The 21,207-nt window shown below is 36.7% G+C and overlaps 1 protein-coding gene across 1 annotated transcript in view; it reads right to left on the reverse strand.

Moving 5' to 3' along the window:
• Positions 1-2,525: 2,525 nt before the first annotated feature.
• Positions 2,526-21,207, reverse strand: part of LOC308435253 (vomeronasal type-2 receptor 116-like) — a gene marked incomplete at both ends in the record, with an annotated part of 44,297 nt that continues 25,615 nt past the window's right edge. Inside the window, 2 exons of the mRNA XM_080935933.1 lie at positions 2,526-3,442; positions 20,587-20,710. Of these exons, the coding sequence (XP_080792059.1) occupies positions 2,526-3,442; positions 20,587-20,710 (1,041 nt within the window). The remainder of the gene's footprint in view (positions 3,443-20,586; positions 20,711-21,207) is intronic.

Here is a 21,207-nt window from a genome sequence, read left to right on the forward strand (position 1 = left end):
CTTATCTCCTTGTACAAAGCTCAAGTGTAAGTGGATTAAAGATCTCCACATTAAACCAGATACACTGGAACTATTAGATGAGAAAGTAGGGAAAACCTTAGAACACATAGGCACAGGAGAAAATTTCCTGAACAAAACACCAATGGCTCAAGCTCTAAGGTCAAAGATTAACAAATGGGACTTAATGAGATTGCAAAGTTTCTGTAAGGCTAAGGACATCGTCAAGAAAACAAAACGGCAACCAACAGAATGGGAAAAGATCTTTACCAACACCACATCAGATAGAGGCCTAATATCCAAGGTGTACAAGGAACTCAAAAAGCTAGACACCAGAGAATCAAATAACCCTATTAAAAAATGGGGTACAGAGCTAAACAAATCATTTTCAGTTGAGGAACACCGAATGGCCGAGAAACATCTGAGGAAGTGCTAGACATCCTTAGCCATCAGGGAAATGCAAATCAAAACAACCCTAAGATTCCACCTCACACCAATCAGATTGGCCAAGATCCAAAACTCAGATGACAGCAGATGCTGGCGAGGCTGCGGAGAAATAGGAACACTTCTTCACTGTTGGTGGGGTTGCAAGCTAATACAACCACTCTGGAAATCTGTCTGGCGATACCTCAGAAAATTGGATATAGTACTACCTGAAGACCCAGCTATTCCACTTCTGGGCATATACCCCAGAGACACTTTAATACACAACAAAGATATATGCACCACAATGTTCATAGCGGCTCTATTTATAATAGCCAGAAGCTGGAAGGAACCCAGATGTCCTTCAGAAGACGAATGGATACAAAAATTGTGGTACATATACACAATGGAATACTACTCAGCCACCAGAAACAATGACTTAACCACATTCTTAAGAAAATGGCTGCATCTAGAGAAGATCATCCTGAGTGAGATAACCCAGTCACAAAAGAACAGACATAATATGCAGTCACTGATAGTGGGATGCTAACCCCAGAGGCTTGCACTCTCCCAGAAACAACTCACAGACTGTATGAAGTCCAAGAAATAAAGAAAACAAAAACTATACCTATATTCACAAAACAAGAAGACTTTGACTATTTCCATGTTGCGTTTTGTTTTGCATGTAGTTTACGCTTATTGCAACTAGTACGTTTTCAATGCATACTGTCAAGCCCTTGAAAAAAATCAAGTACTGACTAAAAAACATATTCACATGGTCTTATGTAAAATTTATTTTAATGTCTGAAAAAACAGTACTGACAAAAATGTATAATTTTAAGCATAAAATGTTTAAAATCTTTAAAAAAATAATAAGCTGTTAGTCTTTTGTGTAGATGGAAATATCTCAAGTAACACTTCTTGTTATGATTAATAATTTGAGTCTTATTTGTAACAGATAAGAGACCAATGTATTTTCCATGTATTTTCATGTTAAAAAAAATAAATCTTGTTTTGAAGACAAAAAAAAAAAAAAAATAAAACCAAGTTTCTTTTAATTCTAGACATGTGTGCTACAGTTATCTATTAAGTAGTACCTACAGCAGGTATTACTTAGAAAACTATCAAATTGTAGCAAATAAATACTAAACACACCCTAAAAAAAGAAGGAAGAGCTTAGAGCCTTTATAAGGCAGGAGCCACACTAATGCTTCAGGGGCCTGATAATCTGACAAATTGTTTTACTCCAAACTTTCAAGTAAAGTATTGAGTTCTTAATTTTGTATGACTTAATCCAAGCTTCAGAAAACTTACCTTGAGGTCAAAACTTTTGTGTACTCTGTTGTTGTTTTGTTTTATATACCAAAGAATGTGTATGTAATATTACCCTGCTCTTTTCATTTGTGCAAGATACACTTTTTTCTTCAACTAGTATTACCTTTTTCCATCCCTAATTATATCAAGTCTTACTAAGAAAAAAAAAAGATTAATGTTATAGCACACTGTTTGTATTAAAAAAACTCACAATGCAGTTCCACAACTGTATTTCAGATTCATTTTTGAGAAACAATCACACTGCAATTCATCACATTTAAAAGGACCAGAAACCACACCCTCAGATACACATTGCATGGGAAGCACTGAGAGAACAAGAAATGAACTGTAATTAAAAACACCAGTGGTTCAAGTCTTTAACATAAGAATCTGAAATAAAAAGGAAGAGGAAAAGCATAAGAATCACTGTCTCTTCTTGTGCGTAGATGCGTGGTTCTGAAATATAACTTAGAAAAAAATAATGTCAAAAGTTAGTGAAAATATTAATAGTGCATGCAATCACATCTCAAACTATAATATTTTCAAAAAGATGTATTACACATGTTCATTAACTTTGAGCAATGGACAAGCAGTAATTCAAACTCAGAAAGTTTGTTAGCTACTTCACCATGTCATTTTATGGAATCAAACTCAGGGTATTGGATAGAAGGAAGTGTACACACAGAGCCAACTTTGGAACATCTTACTATAACCTTATATGTAAATGTTATAACGGTAGAGGAATTAGCACATTTTTGTATAGGTGTAGAATCATGTGAAGTATATCTTAATTACCTTTTCCTCCTATAATGAGTTTTATCCCTAATGTGATAAACTGTGTTTCTATGTGCCTTGAATAAAATAATGTAGCACTTAGGGATGTAGATTAGACTTAGAATTCCTGCACTGGAAGCCAAGATAGAGAAGACTTCCATAGCTACCATGACCTTCCCTGTGGTACTGTGGTAGACGGGGAGGAAGGTGACCCAGACACTGCAGAACACCAGCATGCTGAAAGCCAGGAACTTGGCTTCATTAAATGCATCAGGTAGATTCCTAGACAAGAAAGCCATGAGGTAACTACAGAAGGCCATGACTCCCAGGTAGGCCAGGGTGCAATAGAAAGCAATAGCTGAGCCTTTGTTGCATAGAATGATGATATGTCCATGTTCAGAGTGAGTGTCCATGTCAACAAATGGAGGAGATGTTACTAGCCATATAGCAGAGAGAATAACTTGCATTGATGTACAAACTGGAATGATGAAATTGGGGGCTTTTGACATCAGCAACCATCTTGCCTTTCTCCCTGGAGCAGTAATCTTGAAGGCCATAACTACAGTGATGGTTTTGGCCAACACAGTGGATAGAGCCACAGTCAACAGAAGTCCGAATAAGTTGTGCTGCAGGATGCATGTGACTGTGTTAGGACGGCCAATGAAGAACAAAGGGCAGAGGAAACAGAAGCTTAGAGTGATGAGCAGGATGTAACTGAGAGATCTGTTATTGGCCTTCACTATTGGAGTGTCTCTGTAGTTTACAAAGACCCCAATGATAAAAGCTGTGAGTGCAGAGAATCCCAGGGATATGAGTGTGAGTCCCTTACCCAAGGCATCATCATAGGTCAGAAAGGTCACAATTTTCTGCAGGCAGTATGTCTTTTCTGCATTTGCATAATGAGTTTCTGGACATTTTATACACTGATCCATACCTGTTAGAAATGCAGGTGGTCATGAGTTCATGTCAAATTTTTTTTTACCCTTTTATGCTTTTACATATATATATGTATATATATAATATACATTTTATATTTATAACTCATTGTATTGCTATTAAAACCACATTACCTTGTCATATAGACAGAAATAAATGAGTATTCTAAGGTGATTAATTTACCAACTTTCTACTTCTTTCAGACATTCCGTGAGCAAATGCAGCTTATATAGGAAAGTTTCTTTTTCACGTTACATTTTATAAATCTAGCACTAAGGGAAAACATGCGGTACCTCATGGTCGGGTTTGGAGGTAAGAACTAAGGCTGAGTCATGGTGGTGTGGTGTTTCCTTACCAGTCTCTACTGCCTTTCTCAAGGTCCTGTGTTATATATCTCAGGGCCATCCTGTTAGAGGTTTTAGCACCACAGTGCTGTAACCCAAGCCACAACAATCACTAACCAAGAACATGACAAAATGGTGAGGTAGCAGACCAGTTGTTTTCTTTTCTTTTCTTCCTTTTTTCAATTTTATTGGATATTCTCTGTATTTACATTTCAAATGTTATACCCTTCTCCCCCACTCTCCTACCTCCTCCTTCTCAACTTGTTTCCATGAAGGCGCTCCCTCTCCCAGTTACCCTCTCCACCTCAGTGCCTTGGCTAATGATGATGTTGTTCTTCCAATGAAGGTGCAAACCTTTCAGCTATTTCAGTCCTTTTCTAGCCCTTTCATTGGGGTCCCTGTGTTCAGTCTGATGTTTAGCTACAAGCATGCTCATCTGTATCTGTATGACTCTGGCAGAGCCTCTGAGGAAGACGTCCATGTCTGGTTCTTGCAAGTAAACACTTCTTGGCATCAACAATAGTGCTTGGGTTTGGTGGCTGCATATGCGGTGGTTCTCCAGGTGAGGCAGTCTCTGTAGATTTTTTTTCTTAAATCCCTGCTTCTCTATTTGACCTTGTATTTTCTCCTGTTTTGTTCTCCCTTCTAAGAAGGACTGAGACATTCACATCCTGGTCTTCCTTCTTTTTGAGCTTCATAAGTTCTGTGGATTTTTTTTTTGTGGATATTCCGAGCTTTTTTTTTTGGGGGGGTGTTGGTGGGCTAGTACCTGCTTATAAGTGAGTATATACCGTGAATTTTCATTTGTGACAGGGTTACCTCACTCAGGATCATACCTTCAAGTTCCATCCATTTGCCTATGAATTTCACGAACTAGTTGTTTTTAATAGCTGAGTAAGACTCCATTGCCTGTTCTTGAAGGATCATCCAGTTAGTTTCAAATAGATCAAGAAAATAATCAAGACATAGTGAACCATTAGCTTCTAAAATTTAGGTGATTATTGACTATTCTAATGTTGTTCTTTGTTTTTTTTTTTACCAAGGTGCTCTTTTATAGTTTGTAATATTGGTGAAACATACATTTTAATCACGAGAATTCCAAGCTAAATTGCAAAGTTCCAAATTTATAATTTCCAATATTTCCTGTGAATTTTGCCATTTGTTTTTCTTCCATAGTGATTACTGTATCAAATGTAAGAAAGATTGGTGTGTTGATATATGTATGAAAGATTGATGTATTGATATATTCCCCTTTGAACATTGTCATGTGGAACTTCATCAGCTACCACTAAATTGTTGCTTAAGCTTTAGTTATCTTTCTCCAGGTCATTTCATATTTAGTGGTAAGGGTGTATTGCATATTCTAGTGTCCATGTGATGGCGCTAAAAAATAACAGGATATAATCCCTTTGTCTACTTTTGGATTCTAGTTTCAAATTAAGGCCAAATTCAGTATATAAGTCCCTTTACATGCTAAGACAATTGTATGGCTAATAAATTACTAAATTTTAGAAAATTCCAACAGTGAAACATTTCTCAGGAAAGTTTCTACTTAATAGTTCACATTAGATTTACATTGTTCTTTCTAGAACAGATTTAAAGGCAATCCTTGCAATTGAACTCACAGGTAAGAAATATATATGTTACTAATGTTATTTAACCTCACATTTCACTTGGGATGTAATTTTCATTATGTTTCTAAATGTTTCTTTTCAAAAAACAATTTTAATTATATTGTCCTAAAACACATAGAAAAAATATCATTTACTTCTTTTTGCCATCAACTTTATTTGTGTTCATCTTACTTACACTATTTCATTCTCTTGTCAAAATAGAAAATCTGGAGCCCCGCCCATCTGCCACGTGGACTGCCAGCTCCTAAAGGTTGAAAAACTGGTGAGTAGGAGATCTAGGCAGCCAGAGAGCAGAGAGATCTCTGCGGAGTGCTCACGCAGAGCACACCCTCCGACCTGCCTGATCCAGGGACCAGGAACAGAACTTTGGAACTTCTGTTCCCACCCAGTGACTCTGAGGCATAGAACAGGGCTCGGCCCATCTGCCACCTGGACCAGTGGAGATCCAGGGACACAGACCAGATACAAGGGAAAGGCGAGAATATATCACTGACAACAAAATGGCAAGAGGAAAGCAAAAGAGTATATCCCAAGGAAACCAAGACAACCTGGCAACACCAGAACCCAGCTATCCCATAACAGCAAACATCGGAATGCCAAACACTCCAAAAAAAGAAGACGCAGACCTGAAATCATACCTCAAGATGCTGATAGAGATACTTAAACAAGAACGGGAGGAAAAGCAAAAAGATTCAGAAGCTTTTAAAGAGTAAACAAGAAAAACACTCAAAGAACTAGAGGAAAGCAGAACCAAAGAAATGAAGGAATGGAAGAGGGAATTTAAAATGGAAATTGACACAATAAAGAAACATTAAAAGAAATAACCCTAGAGGTAGAACACCTAAAAAAGCAATCAGGAATCACAGAAGCAAGCATTTCCAATAGATTACAAGAGATGGAAGAGAGAATCTCGGGGGCAGAAGACAACATTGTAAACATAGACAAAACATCCAGAGAAAATGCAAAAAACAAAAAGCTCCTAACCCAAAATGTCCAGGAAATCCAAGACACAATGGGAAGACCGAACCTAAGGATAATAGGAATAGAAGAGGGAGAAGAGTATCAACTAAGAGGCACAGTAAATATCTTCAACAAAATCATAGAAGAAAACTTCCCTACCCTCAAGAATGAGATGACCATGAGCATAAAAGAAGCCTTCAGAACTCCAAATAGGTTGGACCAGAAAAGAAATACCTCCCAACACATAATAGTCAAAACACCAAGTGCCCAAAGCAAAGAAAGAATACTAAAAGCAGTAAGGGAAAAAGGTCAGGTAATATATAAAGGCAGGCCAATCAGAATCACACCCGATCTCTCAACAGAGACTATGAAAGCTAGAAGAGCCTGGATAGACATCATGCACACCCTAAGAGAGCACAAGTGCCAGCCCAAGCTGCTATACCCAGCAAAACTATCAATCACCATAGATGGAGAGATGAAGATATTTCAAGACAAATCAAAATTTACACAATGTCTGAACACAAACCCGGCACTACAAAGAATTATAGGTGGAAAACCCAATACAATGAGGGAAAATACAGCTTAGTAAAAACAAGAAAACTCCTAAACAAGAAAACTAAAAGAAGAAAAAGACACAGACACAACTCAACCCACAAAAGCAATAATGGCAGAAAACAGAAACAACTATTCCTTGATATCTATTAACATAAATGGACTCAACTCCCCAATAAAGAGACATAGGCTATCAGACTGGATACATAAACAAAATCCAGCCTTCTGCTGCATACAGGAAACTCATCTCAGAGAAAAGACAAACACTATCTCAGAGTAAAAGGGTGGGAAAAAACTTCCAAGCAAACAGCCCCAAGAAGCAAGCTGGAGTGGCTATTCTAATGTTGAACAAAGTAAATTTCCAACCAAAAGTTATCAAAAAAGATAAGGAAAAACACTATTTACTCATTACCAGGGAAATCTGTCAGGAGGAACGCTCAATCCTTAACATATATGCTCCAAATAAAAAAGCACCCACATTCATAAAAGAAACCCTACTAAAGCTCAAAAAATACATTTTACCCCACACAATAATAGTGGGAGACTTTAATACCACACTCTAACCAATGGACAGATCATGGAAACAGAAACTGAACAAGGACACTGTAGAACTAGCAGAGACTTTGAACCAACTAGAATTAATAGATATATACAGAACATATCATCCTAAAGTAAAAGAATACACCTTCTTCTCAGCACCCCATGGCACCTTCTCAAAAATTGACCACATAATTTGACACAGAACGAACCTCATTCGATATAAAAAGATTGAAATATTCCCATGCATCCTCTCAGATCACCATGGTCTACGGCTGGTCTTTAAAAACAACAAAGACAACAAAAAGCCCACATACACATGGAAACTAGACAACACTCTGTTAAACAATAGCAGGGTCAAAGAAGAAATAAAGGAAGGAATTAAGGATTTTCTAGATTTCAACGAAAATGAAAACACAACATACCCAAACCTATGGGATGCAATGAAAGCAGTACTGAGAGGAAAACTCATAGCCCTAAGTGCTTCCAAAAAGAAACTGGAGAGAGCTTACATCAGCAACCTGACAGCACAGCTAAAAGCCCTAGAACAAAAGGAAGCAGATATAACCAAGAAGAGTAGATGTCAAGAAATAATCAAAATTAGGGCAGAAATAGACCAAATAGAAACAAAAAGAACTATTTAAAAAATCAACAAAACCAAGAGTTGGTTCTTTGAGAATATCAACAAGATTGATAAACCCCTAGGCAGACTAACTAGAGGGCAAAGAGAGAGTATACAAATTAACAAAATCAGAAAGGAAAGTGGAGACATAACATCTGAAACTGAGGAAATTCGACAAATCATCAGATCCTACTACAAAACCTTATACTCCACAAAATTGGAAAATCTGGAGGAAATGGACGAATGCCTAGACAGATCCAAGATCCTAAAGTTAAACCAGGACCAAGTAAACCATCTAAATAACCCTATAACACCTAAAGAAATAGAAGAAGTAATCAAAAGCCTCCCAACCAAAAAAAGCCCAGGTCCAGATGGGTTCAGTGCAGAATTTTATCAGACATTTATTGCAGATATAACACCAATACTCTCCAAACTATTCCAAGAGATAGAATCAGATGGAATACTGCCCAACTCATTTTTTGAGGCTACAATAACCCTCGTACCTAAACCACACAAAGACCCTACAAGGAAAGAGAACTTCAGACCAATCTCACTCATGAATATTGATGCAAAAATACTCAACAAAATCCTTGCAAACTGAATCCAAGAACACATCAAAACGATCATTCATCATGACCAAGTAGGCTTCATCCCTGGGATTCAGGGATGGTTTAATATAAGGAAATCCAACAATGTAATCAACCATATAAACAAACTCAAAGAACAAAATCACATGGTCATCTCACTGGATGCTGAGAAAGCATTTGACAAAATTCAACACCCCTTCATGTTAAAAGTCCTGGAAAGGACAGGAATCCAAGGTCCATACTTAAACATAATAAAAGCAATATACAGCAAACCAACAGTCAAAATCAAACTTAACTGTGGGAAACTTGAAGCAATCCCACTAAAATCAGGGACTCGACAAGGCTGCCCACTCTCCCCCTAACTATTCAACATAGTACTGGAAGTTCTGGTTGGAGCAATTAGACAGCAAAAGGAGATCAAGGGGATGCAAATCGGAAAGGAAGAGATAAAAACATCACTCTTTGCCGATGACATGATAGTGTACTTGAGTGACCCCAAAAATTCCACCAGAGAACTCCTACAGCTGATAAACAAGTTCAGCAAAGTGGCTGGATACAAAATTAACTCAAACAAATCAGTAGCCTTCCTATACTCAAAGGACAAACATGTGAAGAAAGAAATTAGGAAAAAGGTACCCTTCAGAATGGTCACAAAAATATGAAATACTTTGGTGTGACTCAAGTGAAGCAAGTGAAGGACCTGTACGACAAGAACTTCAAACCTCTAAAGAAGGAAATTGAGGAGGATTCCAGAAAATGGAAAGATCTCCCATGCTCATGGATTGAAAAGATCAATATTTTAAAAATGGCCATCCTACCAAAAGCAATCTACAGATTCAATGCAATCCCCATCAAAATTCCAACACAGTTCTTCATGGAATTGGAAAGATCAATGTGCAATTTCATATGGAACAACAAAAGACCTAGAATAGCAAAATCCATCCTCAACAACAAGAAAACATCTGCGGGAATCACTATTCCTGACCTCAAGCTATATTACAAGGCAATTGTGCTGAAAACTGCATGGTACTGGTACAGAAATAGGCATGTGGATCAATGGATTAGAATAGAAGATCCAGAAATGAGCCCTCATGTATATGGTCACCTAATTTTTGACAAAGGAGCAGTAAACATTCAATGGAAAAAGGACAGCCTATTCAACAAATGGTGTTGGTCCAACTGGCACTCAGCATGCAAAAGAATGAAAATAGACCCGTTCTTATCTCCTTGTACAAAGCTCAAGTGTAAGTGGATCAAAGATCTTCACATTAAACCAGATACACTGAAACTATTAGATGAGAAAGTAGGGAAAACCTTAGAACACATAGGCACAGGAAAAATTTTTCTGAACAAAACACCAATGGCTCAAGCTCTAAGGTCAAAGATTAACAAATGGTACTTAATGAGATTGCAAAGTTTCTGTAAGGCTAAGAACATTGTCAAGAAAACAAAACAGCAGCCAAAAAAAATGGGAAAAGATCTTTACCAACTCCACATCAGATAGAGGCGTAATATCTAAGGTATACAAAGAAGTCAAAAAGCTAGACACCAGAGAATCAAATAACCCTAGTAAAAATAGGGTACAGAGCTAAACAAAACTTTTTCAGTTGAGGAATATCGAATGGCTGAGAAATATCTGAGGAAGTACCCGACATCCTTAGCCAGCAGGGAAATGCAAATCAAAAGAACCCTGAGATTCCACCTCACACCAGTCAGACTGGCCTAGATCCAAAACTCAGATGACAACAGATGCTGGTGAGGTTGGGGAGAAAGAGGAACACTTTTCCACTGTTGGTTGGGTTGCAAACTGATACAACCACTCTGGAAATCAGTGTGGCAATACCTCAGAAAATTGGACATAATACTACCTGAACACCCAGCCTTTCCACTTCTGGGCATATACCCCAGAGACACTTTAATACACAACAAAGATATATGCACCACAATGTACATAGCAGCTCTATTCATAATAGCCAGAAGCTGGAAAGAACCCAGATGTCCTTCAGAAGATGAATGGATACAAAAATTGTGGTACATTTACACAATGGAATACTACTCAGCCACCAGAAACAATGACTTAACCAAATTCTTAAGAAAATGGCTGCATCTAGAGAATATCATCCTGAGTGAGATAACCCAGTCACAAAAGAACAGACATAATATGCAGTCACTGATAGTGGGATGCTAAACCCAGAGGCTGGCACTGCACCAGAAACAACTCACAGACTGTATGAAGTCCAAGAAATAAAGAAAAGAAAACAAAACAAAACAAAAAAATCTTTACAAAACAAGAAAACTTTGACTATTTCCATGTTAAATTTTGTTTTTCATGGACTTTATGCTCATTGTAACTATTAAGTTTTCAATGCATACTATCAAACCTTTAAGAAAATCTAGTACTGACTAAAAAATATATTCATATAGGTTTATGTAAAAATTATTTTAAAATCTGAAAAAAAGTACTGACAAAAATGTATTGTATAATTTTATGCAAAAAATTTTAAATTATGTACATTTATCTTTGTTTTGTAAAATAAAGTTGTATTTAAAAAAAGAAAAATAGTGACTGAATGCTGAAGGTGTCTATGAAGCAGCCAGGTGTAATTCCCCCTAAAACATTGAATGAAAATGAGGATTTGATGGATTGTAGCTATGGTTGAGGAGGAAGAGAGAGGAGGGAGGGCAAAAAACAGAGGGAGGAGTCGTGGACCAAGGACAGCTAGGAGCAAGAGATGACATCGTGCAATGACTGGGTTTTCAGAGATGAGAATGGGGAAGGAGATGTGAAGCCCAGTCCCTAACCTGAAGAGGGTTAGGGCAGGAGGTGGGCAAGAAGTGCTGGGAGGAGCCACAAGTACCTTGAATGAAACTTGTCCCAGTTTCTTTGACAAGCAACAGCTCGATAAACAAGATGTGAATTACCTCTGACTTAACAATTTAAACAAATTGCAATCTTTGATTTCAACTAGATTTCCTCAAAAAAACCGTTTATCTCAGGTTTTACTCCTGTTCTGGTTATTCATCTTAAAATCATCAGGAAACTTTTGGCTCGTCAATTCATTGCCCCTCATATCTAAGAAAAAAGAAAACAAATTCAGTATCTTCATGGATCTTACTTTTTCTCCAAGTAGGTAGAATTGCATTAAAGAAAATACGCCTTGCTGTGGAAGACTGATTTTGGTATACCCTTGCCATTAACACTAAGCTTTTCTTTATCCTAATTTCAATGACTCAGAATTCCAAGTCCTTTCATGAATTGGGTGTTGGCAATGCAAAATTGATGTCATTTTCAAGGTTAAATGGCAGACTAACTTTGTATTTGGTGGCCAGCCATGTACCCTAATATTTATATTTGATTTTCTATTATTAAAATTTAACTATCTGAATCAAAAAAAAAAAAAATAGAAAATCTGTTGTCAATATGTTTTTTTTGTTAATGTCACATGATCATGGTACCAAAATCTGTTCCATCTTAATGTTTTTGGATATTATAGTTTAGCTCCTAGTCAGTATAATATAGGAAGAATGTTGATCTACTCCTTAACAGCATTTGTGTTGTATAGGATTTAATATTTGTCTTGAAATAAAGATTTACTATTTCTACTATATTTGATTAGTAATTTCTTTAGGTTTTGCAGGTTTAATATATTTGTTACCTGTCCTTTTTTTTCTATTTTTAAAAGGTATTATGTAGTTTCAATAAAAATCACATTATGAATTCTCCAAACATGAGGAAAAAAATTCTCATTGAGGAACAAGAGGCATTTAGATCATTAAAGAGAATTTAAGAGATGGTTCAATTGGGAGAAAAGCCTGATGTTAATCTTTGGTAGCCACTCATATGGTAGATGCCCTGATTCCCGCAAGTCATTCTCTGATGTCCACATGCATTTACACACACACACACACACACACACACACACACACACACACACCACAGGATGCAACATGAAAGTATAAATAAAACTGTTTAGGAGGAAGGTTAACAGGATTTGTAAAAGGTGTAGGTGTGTGGGATGCAGGCCTGGTGAGACTGCTCTGCGAGTAGCAAGGGAACAGAGAGGTCTGGGCCGAGTTCCCGGAATGTGTGCGCCCCCCTCATTGGTTCAGGGGAGCAGGAACACTACTGTAGGGATTTGGTTTCCACCCAGAGGGCCCTCACATGCAGAACAAACCCTCAGGTCATTTGCCACTGGGGACAGCAGAGATCCAGGGACACAGGCCAGGTACATGGGAGAGACAGAAACCAATAACTGACAACAAGACCATGTATAATCATAGACAAAAGAATGACAAGAGGAAAGTGAAAGAACTCACCCAAGAGAAACAAGACAATCTGGCAACACCAGAAGCCAGCTCTCCCATCACAGCAAACAGTGGAATGCCAACCACTCCATACAAAGAAGACTCAGACTTGATATCATGCCTCAAGATGATGATAGAGATACTTAAATGAGAACAGGAGGAAAAGCATAAATAAATAGAAGCTTTTAAAGAAGAAACAAGAAAAAACACTAAAAAAAATCAAAGAACTAGAGGAAAACAGAACCAAAGAGATGAAGGAATTGAAGAAGGAATTTAAAATGGAAATGGAAACAATAAAGAAAACACTAAAAGAGACAACCCTGGATGTAGAAAACCTAAAAAAGAAATCAGTAGTCATAGATGCAAGTATCTCCAACAGACCACAGGAGATGGAGGAGAGAATCTCGGGGGCCGAAGACAACATTGAAAACATAGACAAAACCGTCAGAGAAGATGCAAAAGCCAAAAAGCTCCTAACACAAAATATCAAGGAGATCTAAGACATAATGAGAAGACCAAACCTAAGGATAATAGGACTAGAAGAGGGCAAAGAATATCAACTAAGAGGCACACTAAATATATTCAACAAAATTTTAGAAAAAAACTTCTCTACCCTTAAGAATGAGATGACCACGAGCATAAAAGAAGCCTTCAGAACTCCAAATAGGTTGGACCAGACAAGAAATTTCTCCCGACACATAATAGTAAAAACACCAAGTGCCCAAGTAAAGAAAGAATACTAAAAGCAGTAAGGGAAAAAGGTCATGTAACATATAAAGGCAGACAAGTCAGAACCACACCAAACTTCTCAACAGAGACTATGAAAGCTAGAAGATCCTGGACAGACATCATGCAGATCTTAAGAGAACACAAGTGTCAGCCCAAGCTGCTATACCCAGCAAAACTATCAATCACCATAGATGGCTAGACTAAGATATTCCAAGACAAAACTAAATTTACACAATATCTGACCACAACCAAGCACTACAACAAATTATAGGTGGAAAACCCTATACTAATAGGGAAACTACATCCTAGTAAAAATAAGAAATTACCTAAGCAAGAAAACCAAAAGAAGAAAGACACACAGACACAATTTTAACTCTAAAAGTAAAAATAGCAGAAATCAGAAACCACTATTCCTTAATATCTGTTAACATAAATGGACTAAATACCCCAATAAAAAGACATAGTCTATCAGACTGGATACATAAACAGAACCCAGCATTTGCTGCCAGAAGAAGCAAGCTGGAGTGCCATTCTAATATGAAACAAAGTAGATTTTCAACCAAAAGTTATCAAGAAAGATAAGGAAGGACACTTTTTATCTATTACAGGGAAAATTTGTCAGATAAACTCTCAATCCTTAACATATATGCTTCAAACACAAGAGCATCATATTCATAAAAGAAACCCTACTAAAGCTCAAAAAATACATTGCAATCCACATAACAATAGTAGGAGACCTCAACACCCCACTCTCATTAATGTACAGGTCATGGAAGCAGAAACTGAACAAGGACACAGTGAAATTAGCAGAGGTTATGAACCAACTGGAATTAATAGACTACAGAACATTTCATCCTAAAACAAAAGAATACATGTTCTTCTCAGCACCTCATGGCACCTTCTCCAAAACTGACCATATAATCAGTCACAGAACAAGCATAAATAGATATAAGAAGATTGAAATATTCCCATGCATCCTATCAGATTGCCCTGGTTTAAGGCTGGTCTTTAATAACAACAAAGACAACAAAATGCCCATATACACATGGAAACTAAAAAATGCTCTATTAAATGATACTATGGTCAAAGAAGAAATAAAGAAAGAAATAAAGGATTTTCTAGAATTTAATAAAAATGAAAACACAACATAACCATATCTATGGGATGATTTGAAAGCAGTACTGAGAGAAAATCTCATAGCTCTGAGTGCTTTCAAAAAACAAAAAACAAAAACAAAACAAAACAAAACAAAAAAACAAAACAAAACAGGAGAGAGCATACACTAGCAACTTGACAGCACAGTTCTAGGACTAGAACAAAAGGACACAGATACATCCAAGAGGAGTAGACAGCAAAAAATAATCAAACTCAGAGCAGAAATTGACAAAATAGAAACAAAAAGAACCATTCAAAGAATCAACAAAGCCAAAAGCTGGTTCTTTGAGAAAATTAAAAGAATTGATAAATCATTAGCCAGACTAACTAGAGGGCAAAGAGAGAGTATCCAAATTAATAAAAACAGAAATGAAAGTGGAGACATAACAACTGAAACTGAGGAAATCATCAGATTCTACTACAAAAGCCTATACTCAACAAAGCTGGAAAATCTGAAAAAAAATAGATGAAGTCCTAGACAGATACCAGATACTAAAGTTAAACCAGGACCAGGTAAACCATCTAAATAATCTCATAACCTCTAAAGAACAGAATCAGTAATCAAGAGTCTCCAAACCTAAAAGCCCAGATCCAGCTGATTTCAGTGCAGAATTCTATCAGACATTTATTGACGACAAAATACCAATACTCTCCAAACTATTTCACAAAATAGAATCAGATGGAACACAACCTAACTCATTTTTCGAGGCCACAATAACCCTCATTCCTAAACCACACATAGACCCTACAAGGAAGGAGAATTTCAGACCAATCTCACTTATGAACATTGATGCAAAAATACTCAACTGAATACAAGAACACATCAAAACAATCATTTACTATGATCAAGTAGGCTTCATCCCTGGGTTGCAGGGATGGTTTAATATACAGAAATTCATCAACGTAATCCACCATATAAACAAACTCAGAGAACAAAACCACATGGTCATCTCACTAGATGCTGAGAAAGCATTTGACAAAATTCAACACCCCTTTATGGTAAAAGTCTTGGAAAGAACAGGAATCCAAGGCCCATACCTAAACATAAAAAAAGCAATATACAGCAAACCAAAAGCCATCATCAAACTTAATGGTGAGAAACTTGAAGAAATTCCACTGAAATCAGGGATTAAACAAGGCTGCCCACTCTTTCCTTACATATTCAACATAGTACTGGAAGTCCTAGCCAGAGCAATTAGACAGCAAAAGGAAATCAAAGGAACACAAATTGGAAAGGAAGAAGTAAAAACATCACTCTTTGCAGATGACATGATAGTGTACTTAAGTAATCCCAAAAATTTCACCAGAAAACTTCTACAGCTGATAAACAAGTTCAGCAAAGTGGCTGGATATAAAATTAAGTCAAACAAATCAGTAGCCTTTTTCTACTCAAAGGACATACGTGTGGAGAAAGAAATTAAGGAAAAGATACCCTTCACAATAGTCACAAAAATATGAAATACCTTGGTGTGACTCTAACTAAGCAAGTGAAGGACTTGTATGACAGGAACTTTAAATCTCTAAAGAAGGAAATTGAGGAAGATCTCAGAATATGAAAAGATCTCCCATGCTCATAGATTGGAAGGATCAACATTGAAAAAATGGCCATCTTACCAAAAGCAATCTACAGATTCAATGCAATCCCCATTAAAATTCCAACACAATTCTTCATAGAGTTGGAAAGAGCAATGTAAAATTTCATCTGGAATAACAAAAGTTCTAGAATTGGGAAATCCATCCTCAACAACAAGAAAACATCTTTTGGGACTCACCATCCCTTACATCAAGCTATATTACAAGGCAATTGTGTTAAAAACTGCATGGTACTGATACAGAGATAGGCACGTGCATCAGTGGAATAGAATAGAAGATCTAGAAATGAGCCCTCACATATATGGTCACTTGATTTTTAATAAAGAAGCTGTAAACATTCAATGGAAAAAGGACAGCCTCTTCAAGAAATGGTGTTGGTACAACTGGCACCCAGCATGCAGAAGAATAAAAATAGACCCTTTCTTATCTCCTTGTACAAAGCTCAAGTGCAAGTGGATCAAAGATCTCCACTTTAAACCAGGTACACTTAACCATCAGAAGAGTAGTGAAAGCCTTAGAACAGAGAGGCACAGGAGAAAATTTCCTGAACAGAAGAGCAATGGCTCCTGCTCTAAGGCCAAATATCGACAAATGGGACTTAATGAGATTGCAAAGTTTCTGTGAGGCTAAGGACACTGTCAAGAAAACAAAATGGCACCCAACAGATTGGGAAAAGGTCTGATAGATTCCTAATATCCAAGCTGTACAAAGAACTCAAGAAGTTAGACACCAGAGAATCAAACAACCCTACTAAAAAAATGGGGCACAGAGCTAAACAAAAAGTTCTCAATTGAGGAATATTGAATGGCTGAGAATTATCTAAGAATGTGCTCAACATCCTTAGCCATCAGGGAAATGTAAGTCAAACAACTCTGAGATTCCACCTCACACCAGTCAGAATGGCTAATATCAAAAACTCAGATGACAGCAGATGCTGGCCTGGTTGTGGAGAAAGAGGAACACTTCTCCACTGTTGGTGGGGTTGTAAACTGATACAACCACTCTGGAAATCAGTCTGGCGATTCCTCAGAAAATTGGACATAGTACTACCTGTAGCCCGAGTTATTTTACTTCTGGGCATATACCCCAGAGAAGCTCCAACATACAACAAAGACACAAGCACCACAATGTTCATAGCAGCTCTATTTATAATACCCAGAAGCTGGAAAGAACCCAGATGTCCTTCAGTAGATGAATGGATAAAAAAAATTGTGGCACATTTACACAATGGAGTACTACTCAGCTATCAGAAACAATGAGTTTATGCAATTCTTTAGCAAAGGATTGTATCAAAAGAATATCATAATGTGTGGGGTAACCCAGTCACAAAAGAAGAGATATAATATGCAGTCACTGATAATTGGATACTAACCCCAGAAAGCTCTGAACACCCCAGAAATGACTTACAGACTATATGAAGTTCAAGAAATACAATGGACAAAAAAAAAAAAAAAAAAAAAAAAAAAAAAAAGAAAATGAAAAACCATTATGCTTAATCTTTACCCACCAAGAAAACTTTGACTATTTCCAGGTTACATCTTGTTTTTCATGTACTTTATGCTCATTGTAACTAGTAAGATATCAATGTTTTAAACAAATCAATACTGTCAAATATGTATTCATATACTGTTATGTAAAAATGTTTTAAAAATCTGTACATTTATTTACCTTTTTTTAAAAAATAAAGCTGTTCAAAAAAAGAGAAAAAAAATGGTGTATGTGTAATAGGACCGTGGTACAATTCGCATTCCCTGAAAGTGTCCTTACATATCAATATACATAAAATAAACATGTACAGGAACATTCTAAAATTTGTGATAGCAATAAAGATACATAATCAACATACACTTCTTAAAAGAAGTCATCTTATTTAAATCTAGATTTTTAAATTGAGATATTCAGTATCTCAACCAGGCATTTTTTCAAAATGCTCCATGTATGTGGCCATTATTCTGTGTTTCTGAATTCCAGCACCAGCTGTTCACTTTATTTTGTAAAGCTTTGCTTCAAGTAGAACAATTATAAAGTCTTGTAGCTCTGTATCATTAAATATAATAATTTCTGGAAAAAGTCTACAGAGGCTTGACATAAAACAAGCTTATATAATTTTAATAATGTAAATATTATTTAAAGGTGGAGTGCTTTTATTATGTTTTTATTTTCTTAAATAACACGAGGCTAGAAAAAGTTAAGCTGTTTATAGTATTTGTAAAGTATTCAGGTTAACAGCAGTGAGAGAAAAATTGAGAACATAAGACAAATAATTAGCTAGAAGATTTATATCCCATAAGTTTATAACTTTCTCTGTATTACAGACTGTTCACATATCTTTCTTTCTTTTTTAAAGTGAATACTCTGCATTTACATTCAGGTGTTATCCTCTTTCCACCAATCCCCTCCCTCCTCCCATTGCCTCCATGAAGGTGCTCCCTCTCCCAACTTCCCTCTTCTACCTCAGCATTCCCCTACACTGGAACAATGACCTTTTGCTTGACCAAAGGCCTCTCCTCCCATTGATGCCAGAGAATAATATCCTCTGTTTCATATGTACCTGGAGCCATGGGTCTTTCCAGAACAACTCATTGCTTGGTGTTCTAATCCCTGGGAACTGTGGTGGATTTGGTTAGTTGATAATTTTGTTCTTCCCATGGGGTTTCAGACCCTTTGAGCTCCTTCAGTCCTTTCTCTAGCTCCTTCATTGGGGTCCCCATGTTCAGTCTGATGGTTAGCTGGAAACATCCTCCTCTGTATCAGTATGGCTCTGGCAGAGCCTCTGAGAGGGCATCCATATCATATTCCTGCCAGGAAGCACGACTTGGCATCAGCAATAGTGCCTGTGTTTAGTGGCTGCATATGGGATAGATTCCCAGGTGAAGCTTTTTTTGGATGATCTTTTCTGAGTGAGGTAACACAGTCACAAAAGAGCACTGTATGTACTCACTGATAAGTGGATCCTAGCCCCTCAAAGCTCAGAATACCTAAGGAACAATTCCAAGAACTTATGAAGCTCAAAGAGAAGGAAGGCAAGAAGGTGGATGCCTCTTAGAAGGGAGAATAAAACACTCATGGAAGGAAATAATGGGATAAGTAGAGGAGCAGAGACAGGAGAAAAGATCACAATATCTTAAGCAACTTATTTCTGTGAACACTGTGGTGGAGATTAACTTGCAGGTAAACCTTGAAAGAAAGATCATATAGAATTTTGCTTATCCTCAATCCTTCTTAGGAAAAAATAAATGTATAGCACCCTCTCAGAGTGTAGTACACCTGGATCTTAAATCATTAATAATCCAAGAGCCAAGAATGTAGCCTTGTGCAATTTTGGGTATTCAAAGATCATTATGCTTAATCTATACTCTGACTAAACTGACTGTTTCCATGTTACGTTCTGTCCTACATGTACTTCATGATTATGGTAACTAGTGGGATTTCAATGCTTGCTATCAAACCTCTAAAAGAATTGAGTACTGACAAAAAGTATTCATATACTGTTATGCCAAAATCCTTTAAAATCTGTATATGTACCCCTTCTTTTTAAAAAAATAAAGTTGTAAGAGAGGAAAAAAAAAAGAAGTTTGCTTATGCCATACAACAAAAAATAAACAAAACAAAAAAGCTGAGTGGGGGGCTTTCCTGACTATCTCAGTGAATCACATATGTGAGGGAATTATATAGCAAGGCTGAAAACACGCAGTATTTGCATGCAAGATAACTGTGATTGAAATATTGGTTCAAGATTATGAAGAAATAAAAATTGAAATATTGTCAATTAAATCCCATGCTAAAATCATTTTTTTTTCATTTCTCCTCTGTGAAAGTGGGTTTGAAATGCAACAAGCCCAATATGGATCAAAAAATTGAAACAGTTGTGTGTGTTATTTTAAGAGAAAATAAAGGTAAAATTTAGGCAGAGGGAGGTAGGAGGGGATAGGGGGCTTGTGTGTGGGGGAACTGGGAAGGAGGATGGCATTTGAAATTTAAATAAATAAAATAATCAACAAAAATGAAAAACAGAAAGATTTAATCACTAAACTGAAATAAAGAAATGGCCATGTGTTTCACATACATTTTTTTTTCCCTTCAGATTAGACTCTTCAGATTTAAAAATGAAATTTTTAATTCACCTGTCTTATTGGAAATCTCATTTTCTGGGCAAAGTACACAGTCAAAACAACAGGCAGCCTTGCCCTCCAGAATTACTCTCCTGGATCCAGGACTGCAGTTCTCGCTACATACAGACTGAGGCATCTGAAAAACATTAACACAATACAAACTGCCTCTTCATCAAAGCCAAAGTAAATGGTGTGTTTCACAATATAACACATTTATAAATTAAATTTTATGTTTTAAAATCCAGATATTTTCTGTGTTATTCCAAGTGATTTCCATGTGGCATGACCTACAAAATTAATTCTTTCTCAAAATAGTCCCCAAGACTTTAAAATCTTTAAGATGTGTAGAAAAATTTGAAGGTAGGATGAGGGAAGGGAAAGTTGGGTCACTGGGTAAGTGTTTAAGGAGGGCATGTTGGGACTTCTGACTGGTTCTGTCCTTGAGTTTCCTGGCTGCTGAAGAGAGACTTATCTGCCATTGTGTCTGTGATCTGTAGTATAAGCTTGATATGAATCAATGTCATTGTCTTAGTTTGGGATTTACTACTGTTAATAGTGATCATAAACAAAATAACTCTTATAAGAATAAAATTTAATTTTGGCTGGCCTACATGTTCAAAGTTTCAGTCCATT

Source organism: Micromys minutus (assembly GCF_963924665.1).
Source record: "Micromys minutus genome assembly, chromosome: 22".
In the NCBI taxonomy this organism is placed as follows: Eukaryota; Metazoa; Chordata; class Mammalia; order Rodentia; family Muridae; genus Micromys; species Micromys minutus.